This window comes from Pseudonaja textilis, chromosome 3 (assembly GCF_049901715.1).
Source record: "Pseudonaja textilis isolate UNSWEBS1 chromosome 3, rPseTex1.2, whole genome shotgun sequence".
Lineage (NCBI taxonomy): Eukaryota > Metazoa > Chordata > Lepidosauria > Squamata > Elapidae > Pseudonaja > Pseudonaja textilis.
In genome coordinates, this window is record NC_141992.1 from 172955744 (window position 1) to 172965039 (window position 9296).

Genomic DNA, 9296 nt, shown 5'->3' on the forward strand with positions numbered 1-9296 from the left:
TATATTGGGTTGAAACATGTTTCATCCAGTGATGCAAAGGTTTATGATGAGCTAAACAATGAGCTCTTTGCCAAGGATTTCAGCATTTCAGACCTTTGTTGAGGTTCTTTCAGGGGATAGCTAACAACTTTATACTATGTTAATCATAGGCACACCTATAAATTAGCATATTCATAGACACCCACCACCACCACCAAGGCAGGAGATAAGCTCTGATAAATGGCAAATGCCCAACATGGTCCCTGCTTATCATACTATGATACAGGAGGATGCCTGCTTCATGTTTGAATGCCACACAACAAGTATGAATTTTAAAAAGAATAGATTCCAAAAGGTAAAACTGGGATTAAATCTAGGCATGAAGTGGTGTCTTCAGACCACTATTGTCCTTGAAATAAACAAATCTTCTAGCGTTTACAGTCAGAAACTATATAATATTTGCATGTCTAATACATTCCTCTGTTGAAGACATTGAAAAATATCTAACACTGAGAGTCATTTCAATCAGTCAGTAGCTGATACTCTGTATGCTGTTTAACCTCCAAAAAGGGTTTGGAAAATGCCTGTGTGAAAATTTCTGAACTTTGGAAGGGCTCATCCTTTAAAGATCAAATAGCCAAAAACACTTTTTTAAAGTTTTCTTCGGGAAGAGGGTGGGGAGAAACTTTACACACCGTATCAAGTGGCGTTAGGCTGCCTCCTGCTGCATTACCTGTCTGATTTGATTGTATTGTACAATGGGAATTTGTACCACATTTAAGAAATAGCATCCTTCCTAGAAATTTTTAAAAGAGGAAAAATGGCTTTTCTCTTTGGGGAAATCACAGAGAAACACCACAGATCTTTGAAGAAGAGCAGATAACTCTGTAAAATGGAAATACGATTTCTTTTATCATTTCGTAGTAGGTTTTTCTTTGTGTGTGTATGTTTGTTTTAATTACTGACGTGTAAGTAAGGCTTTAAATACTGTATATCTAGCATAATCACCAGTTCATTTTGGGTTCATTGTACTTGTTTGCTAAATTTTACCAATTGAAAAAATTAAACCAAAAATCTCTATTCCATGTGATTCCTTTCTTTCCAGAATTCCTGTTCATCCCAAGATGATCAATCTTATCCATCAAGTGTTCCCAAAAATATATCAAAACCATGCAACCTCCTTTCAGATGGTATGTCCTCTTCACACAATTGCAGTTTGATCATAGGCAAATTACATAATCCTCTTATGGATAACAATAAAGGAGAATGTTTGCAGCTCAGGGTTCAAATGAGGGCTCCCTGTGTTTTCGGAGCTTGGTTGTTTTCTTAAAGGCGTATCATTACCCAAAGTAGGCAACGTTATCAGTGCTAGAGTCTTCAGACTAGTACTGATGATTTTACTTAGTTTGGGTAATGAACCATCTGCAAGAAAAGAAAAAAAAACCAAGCTCAGAGATCACCAAGGACCCCTCAGCCAGTGGTGGGCTGCAACTGGTTTAATGACTTCTTCTTCTTCACAGGCAGCATTCAAAAATCACCAATTTTGACCTCTACAGCTTAACTTCTAGGGCAGCCCCGGTAAGTAAAAAGCTGAGGTGCGGAAATCCACTGTGCCACACAAATCAGCTGAGCTGAAAAATATAGGACAGGATGGGGCGGGTGAGCAGGGCCATCTGATTGTCTCAACTAACCGGCAGCATCCCACCACTGCCCTCAACTCTTATGAGTGCAGCATAATTAGATAGTGTCTCTCTGGTTCACAGAATGTTGTTAACAGATTGGACCAAAAGAGAGTTGAGCCAATAGCATACTATCCAGGATAAGATTTGTACAAGTGGACAAGACTGGTTCAAGTGATCCTCGAATTAAATAGTTCATTTGGTGACCGTTCAAAGTTACAATGTCATTGAGAAAAGTGACTTAAGACCATTTTTCACACTTAGAACCTTTGCAGCATCCACATGGTGATGTGATTAAAATTCAGACACTTGGCAACTGAGCCATATTTATGATGGTTGCAGTGTCCTGGGATCAGGTGCTCACTTTTTATGACCTTCTGACAAGCAAAGTCTATGGGGAAACTAGATTCACATAGCAACAATGTTATTATTTGAACATCTGCAGTGATTCACGTAACAATTGTGACAAGGTTGTAAAATGGGGTGAAATTCACTTAACAAATGCCTCACTTACCCTCAGAAATTTTGGGTTCAATTGTGATCATGTTGAGGACTATCTGTATTCTACAATAATCAGTGTTCTTTCTAAAGTATTCTGTGGATAGATATATAGATTTCTACTATATTGTTTTAAATAAAAATAAATTTGTGTAATAAAAGGTAGTTTTATCTTAGATCTGTAGAATTAAAAGGAAGTTCAGTCTCACTATGTCAAGATGCAACATTTGGTTTTCTAGCCAAAAAAAAACCAAAATACCAACAAGAAATCACAAATTTGGTTGCAGCTATAAATAACAATCACATTATGGTTTTGCATTTTGTTCTGGTTTTGATCTCCCTGCTTTCTTTTTCAATCCATTTGTCCTTCCTTCTATCCTGTCTTTCTGATTTATGAATTTGATTGCAACCCATTGGGCTGCAGCTGGTCTCATCTATGAGTAGCACTGCCAACTATACTACCAACAGCCGTACTGTACAGTGCAACACGTTTGGAAGATACCAGATTATATTTCAGGAGAACAAAAGTGCTTTTAGGTTTATAAAAATAACTTTTTTTGTTGGGATAATGAGAGGAACCCAAAGAAAGAAAGAAAAATCAATTTACTGATTGTGGTGCAGCCATTTGGTGTGGTGCAGCATGGCTGGGATGGTAGGTAAATTGTAGGTAAATGACGGACTAGTTCTGGGGTTTTTTTGTGCTTTGTTTTTATTTTTACTTTTTTAAATTAATGAGATACTTTTCTTTTGTGATAGTTAAGGATGAACCACACTCGCTGATCAGTTATGTCCCACACTCCCAGATTACTCAGTCTTGCGTATCTCAACAAAGTTCCTCATCTAACACAGATAGTTCTAATTCATCAAATTCCATTCCAGGCTTGCTACAGATATCAGGAGCTAATCCAGGTATGCAGCTGAGAGTTTTGAACCCTACTCTTGATCAATTTGTTTTATTATATAACTAGATCAGCTCTCTAGAAATAACAACACAATTTTCACCAATGGGCATGCATTATTCTCTTTTATATATTTGCAAGAGTTATGGGGGGGGGCATTTATAAAAAGAAAACTATTTTTTTTCTTGGTGGCAATGTATTATTGACCATCTCACAAGCATTGATCAGAAATAAAATTCTTCAGATAGTGATATACTGTAACTATTAATCATTTTATGGTTTCAGCTTATACCCAGTTTAAGAATGTAAAAGAAAATGGAAAGTATATAGAAGGTGAAACTTTTGAAGAGAGCTACATGTCACTGCAGAATTTGTGATTGTTTTACACAATGAGGATTGTAACCAAAGGTGCTTTTTCAAGAGGCAACTGGGCTTTCTGATTTTACTTTGAAGACATTTCGCTTCTCATCCAAGAAGCTTCCTCAGCTCTTGAACAAGCACCTTTGGGACAACCATGATCTGGATGACTGAAAATCTCCAGCTACGCACTTTGGAATGAGGATTATAATTAATCTTTTGTCATCTTGATTTACAACATTAAATAACATTTAAAATGTGTTCCTTAAAATAGTATTTAGAACAAAATGAGTATAATAAAAATGAAGTGGACATATAAAAGAAACTTAACCAATCAGAAAAAAAAGGCTTTCTGTAAGCTATGTTATACAAAACATTTGGAAGTACATTATAGAAGGCAGTTTTTTCTGGAACATGTGGACATATTTCTACTAGGATTGTCTCTTTCGTTGGAGAGAACCACAAAGTGGGACACACTGATTTTTGAAACATACTATGTGCTTAATACCCAAACAACAGTCTCCAAATGCTTTAGGTGACCCTAATATTTAGGTAAAACAACAAAATAGAAATGTTAGTCTAAACTTTGGGAATTTTCACACTGCAACAATGTGTGTGGTCTGCCTTACCATCTTTCACCTTCAAGTGATCATAAATGCTCATCTTTATCTAACAAAAGCAATGGTTGGTGTGTCCAGATACGATAAAAAGGTAGATAACACAATTAAGGATCTGCTGAAGGAAAAGCTGGCATATAGGAAATAATGGGAGAATACAGCTTTTATTTTAATAACAGTGAAAAGACACAGTTTTGTTTTTGAAGTATCATACTAAAAAAATTAGGAAATGCTCTGTTCTCTTAAGTTGCTCTGTGTAGTTTGATGTTATTTTTATTTTAGGACTGAGTCAGATTTTATTTTTATTTTATTTTTTTGCTTCTTCTCTATATTAGACTTTATATTCAGGACTATGCCGTCACAAGATTCTGCTGTAGCTCATACTTGGATCCAAACTAAAAGAGAGGATATTGTCCATCAGATGACCGACACTTGCATTAACCAGTGTTTAGATGCCCTTGTCTCCAGGGATTTAATCATGAAAGAGGATTATGAACTCGTTAACACCAGACCTACAAGAACCTCAAGAGTCAGGCAACTGCTTGATACTACTGACAGTCAAGGAGAAGAAGTCGCTAGAATCATAGTGCAAAAACTGAAAGATAATCGACAGATGGGGCTTCAGCCTTATCCAGATATACCTCCTGCATCCAGGAGCACTTCTTTGCATCTGTAAATGTCAGGACTTGCAATCTGGATTCCTATTTCTGAAGTACCTCTTTATGTTTCTGCTGCATGGTTCTAAACTGAAGGTCCTAGTTTGCTTGCTCAGGGAGAGGGCATCTGGCAAATGAAAGTATTACACAAATGTTCTTACCATTTTTAAAAATAACAACACACTTGGTCTTTCCTCACTGAATAAATTTGTATTTTGTGGAATTATTAAAAAGAAAATACAAATTATGCAAAGGATATAAAATACAAAAGAATAGGCAACTCCGTAGGGCTTCCTGTTTTTTTGAAGCATTCTGTCGATCAAATCTGTTTTTAAATAGGGAAGGATTACTGGGTTAGTGAATTAATAGGATTGTTCTAAAACACTACCCTTTATAAAGTATTCTATATGAATAGGAACCACTTACACATGAATTTGCTTGTCTTTGAACATGTGCTTTGTAGCAAAATATGCATGCTCTATTTGGCTATGCCGAATATTGACCAGACCTAATGTAACAAACCCCAGATGTATTTTGGAATGCACTCAATACTGTTTTTCAACTTTGTAAAATGGGGGGCGGGGTGGGGAAGAGCAGTCTGTAAGTTATTATTGAAAGGGACATGTTCTCTGTTCATGATCTTCAAAGAACATCTCAAGCCCAGATTTGCCTGGCCCAGGGCATAAGAACATTAATTCCCCCAAAGAGTAGAACCTTGTACAAATGGATTGTGCTGGAATTTAGAAAAGATCTATATGGGCCCCATTGATTATAGCTCAAATTATTCATTAATACTTTGCTAAGACGGAAAGCAATTCAGTATACCTAAACTCGAAAGTAGGTGTGACAAGGTGGCTATAACAGCCACTTCTGCTTCAAGAAGAAACACTTTAAAGACACTGAGGAATAGAAGGGAACCAGACATGAGATTTTACCTCACAATGCCTCAGTCAACTCATAAAACATTTTGTATACATGCTTTATAGTTGACAACAGAAAGAAGGGAGGGAGTTTCAAAGAGCAGGCAGCAGTGTGGAATTGAAAGTACATTCCATTCATATTTTCTTCAAACACTGATTGGATGATTGAAGCTTCTGCCATGAAAAAATCTAATTGGAGAGCATGATTGATAACTCTTGGCTACGGACATTTTTCGTTGGATGATACACCCAGAGGGGTGGGGGGGGGAGTAGGATCAAGGGTGACAGTGAATTACGTAACTCAGAGTTGGCTACGCCCAGGTACCTTCAAATAAATCTTTTTTAGTTTTGGGAGTGTGGCTCGAGGCTCATGATTTAATTGGAATAACTGCCTGAATCCTGACAGCCTCCTCTTTATAAAATGAAGTTGCATTCCATACTCTAGTAGTCTAATTCTGTTAAGAAGTGAGAGGGGAGAACAATGGCGTCTTCTAAAAAGAGGAAAGGATTCTTCCAAGTTGTCCACCTATATGGTAAATGGGACAAGGATAGATTACAGCATGTAAAATATGTATGAAACATATAAAACCAGTCTGGAGTAGTGCTTTAGATGTTGAGCTAGAAAAAGGGAGAGTGGCTGTCTAGTTGTAGCTCCGCCTTGGGAGCTACAGAATCAACTTGGTGACCTTGAGTCAATTACTTTTACAACCCTGGGAAAGAGAGTGGCAATTCACTTCAGAATTCTGGCCAATAAAACTACAGGGATCTGTCCAGGTAGTGGCCAGGTATCATTTTGACTCAAAGGAATCCCCCCCCCCAAAAAAATCATACAATTAATTCCTGATTTATCATGTAAACAAATGCCTTTGAAGCTCTCTTATCCAGTTAAGCCACCAAAGATTCTGCTAAATATAGTTTGATGTAATAGAAGAGCTATGGCTGAAGAGAGACTACATAATGCTCTTTAGTAACCAAGTTTTTTTTTTAATTTATAGAATCTTAATTCACATGTGACTGGTAGGATTCAAACAACGGTTCCTTATACAAATGCAAATTGTGGCTGAAAGATGAATTAAATGATTCCAACTCCATAATTCTGTTTCTATGTATTTAGAAGGTCTTGGTTCAAATATTGCTAAAGTTACAGATTATTAAACAGTGTTAGGAAGCCAAAAATCTCTCCATTTCATCTGATTGATTATGTACCATCAAGTTAGTACTGACTTTTGGTGACCATATGGGTAAAAAAATTTTCAAACTTTCTCTAACCTGGTCCTTTAGGCTTTCCAATGGTATGCTTATCTCCACTGTAATTGAGTCCATCCATCTTACTGCTGGTTGTCCTCTTCTTTCCTTCCACCTTTCCCTACTTTAGGAGCCTTCTCTAGAGTGTCAGATCTTTACTTAGTAAAGATAGGATCGTTTTAGCCAGGTCATTTGTGCCTTGAGTGTAAATTCTGTTTTGTTTGATGATCCTCCCAACCACCACTCTGCCTTGGCCATCCATTGTATTCTCCAGGAGTCTTTTCCTACATCAGAGTTCAAAAGAATCAATCGGTACTTGTTCCTTCAAAGTTCTTTCCTTATTATCTGCAAAATGGGAGACAATCCTGATCCACTTGACAAGAATGTTATAAGAATCCTTGAGCACGCATATGGGATGTTTTCATAAATGCGTTGATGTACAATTGAGGCTCTGGGGTTTCATGTACTCCACTAAAGTCTAAAATGCAGCCCCCAGCATCCCTTCAAAATCAATTTACATGGAGTGATAACCAGTATTTAATTTAATTTAATTGTATTAAAATAAATTTGTTTTTTCCTAACTTCAAACAAATATTCATTTACAGCCTTAAGTTTTACCCTTACAAATGTTGACTTTTGATGTGTTGTATTTGTATTCCACAATAATGTTCAGCTAATGCCTGTTTGCTGCTTATGAAGATAAGACTGTCATCTAACTTTGTTACACCCTTGGTTTAACTAATCTATTCATTTCCCCCGGAATTGGGAAAAGCTCTTCAATTGATTGGGTATGGCTGCTCAAGGCAATGCTACTTGATGGAGCCTGGTATTTTCTGCATGTCAACCATATGCTGGATTGCTGAGGTACTCCTCCCTGAATACTGTCATCATTCTAGATAAAGTGGGGCACACTTATTTCTGGTACTTTCTTTGCCAATCACTTTCCCCTGTTATTCACAAAGTAGATCAGCTGACATTGGCGAACGTGAGTAGAGCATATGTTGTTTGCCTGCCAGTGAAATCTAAGCCCCTGCCCTCTGAAAAACACTTGAGATAAAAGATCTGATCCAATAAGTCATTACTACCAATGGAGCTCCCTAGTTTCATATAACAGGATCAGAGGGGGTATTCCGCAGGTTCTGACCAGTTCTGAAGAACCGGTAGCAGAAATTTTGAGTAGTTCAGAAGAACTGGCAAATACCACCTCTGACTGGCCCCGCCCCCATCTATTCTCTGCCTCTCGAGTCCCAGCTGATCAGCTGGGTCTTCTTTTGTTGCCCTGCACAGGAGAACGGAGCTGGAAAGCGGGTTAGTGGGGTGGGGAGGGAATGGGGATTTTGCAGTAACCTCCCATGAATGGGGAAGGAATGGAGATTTTGCAGTATCCTTCCCCTACTACACCCACCAAGCCAAGTCATGCCCACCAAGCCACATCACAGAACCAGTAATAAAAAAATTTGAATCCTACCACTGAACAGGATGGAAACGAATCAAGGAAAGAACCAACCTAGACCTAAAGAGAAATTTCATGACCGTGAGAAAAATCAATGGAACAACTGGACTTCATAAGTTGTGGGTTCTCCAACACTGGAGGTTTTTAAGAAGAGATTGGACAACCATTTGTCTGAAATCGTGTAAGGTTTCCTGCTTGAGTAGGCAGTGGACAAGAAGACCTCCAAAATCCCTTCCAACTCTCTTACTCGGTTCTGTTATAAACATTTCATCAAATTCCTTGAAACAAGGCTGTACCAAACCAGGCTGAAGAACACCCCCAAATACCCCAACCGGGCAGGTCTTCCGATATGAACTTTAGCACTACTAGTATTTTGTTACAGAATCAGAGCGCAGAGAGGAGTCAAATAAGGTAATGTTAATAGATGTAATGTCAGTGTCAAACACTTCGTGTTAAATGCCAAGAAGACGTCTGATACAAATATATTTACAGTTTGACATATTCGTAGCTTGTCAAAGTTTTCAGTTTTAAAAATAATGGCCACTGGGGTCTTCTAGCTATTGGCCTATTTTGGAAGAAAGAAGACAGCAATTATTTCTGAAGTATATTTTTAGCTTGGCTTAGGAGAGTAGAATAATCTTTACAAGCAGAGGACCAGCCAACTACAGGTAGTCCTTACCTTACAGCAGTTCATTTAGTGACCGTTCAAAGTTACGATGACACTGAGCAAAAGTGACTCATGACCGTTTTTCACAGTCACAACCTTTGTAGAACTCCCTATGATCACGTGATCAAAATTCAGAGGCTTGGCAACAGGTTTGCATTTATGACCTTTACTGTGCCCCAGAGACATGCGATCCCCTTTTGCAATTTTTTGACAAGCAATGTCAACGGCAAAGCCAGATTTACTTCACAACCGGGTTACTACCTTATTAACCACAATGATTCACTTAAACAAATGTGGCAAGGAAAGTCGTAAAATGGGGCAAAACT

General features: G+C 37.9%; 1 protein-coding gene across 2 annotated transcripts in view; it reads left to right on the forward strand.

Annotated features, from left to right (window-relative positions):
• Positions 1-4968, forward strand: part of RIPK2 (receptor interacting serine/threonine kinase 2) — a 28702-nt gene extending 23734 nt beyond the window's left edge. For both annotated transcript variants that reach the window (XM_087931487.1, XM_026706004.2), the window contains exons 9-11: positions 1085-1169; positions 2913-3065; positions 4365-4968. In XM_087931487.1, coding sequence (XP_087787613.1) covers positions 1085-1169; positions 2913-3065; positions 4365-4705 — 579 coding nt within the window. In that variant the 3' untranslated portion in view covers positions 4706-4968. The remainder of the gene's footprint in view (positions 1-1084; positions 1170-2912; positions 3066-4364) is intronic.
• The last annotated feature ends 4328 nt before the right edge of the window (positions 4969-9296 follow it).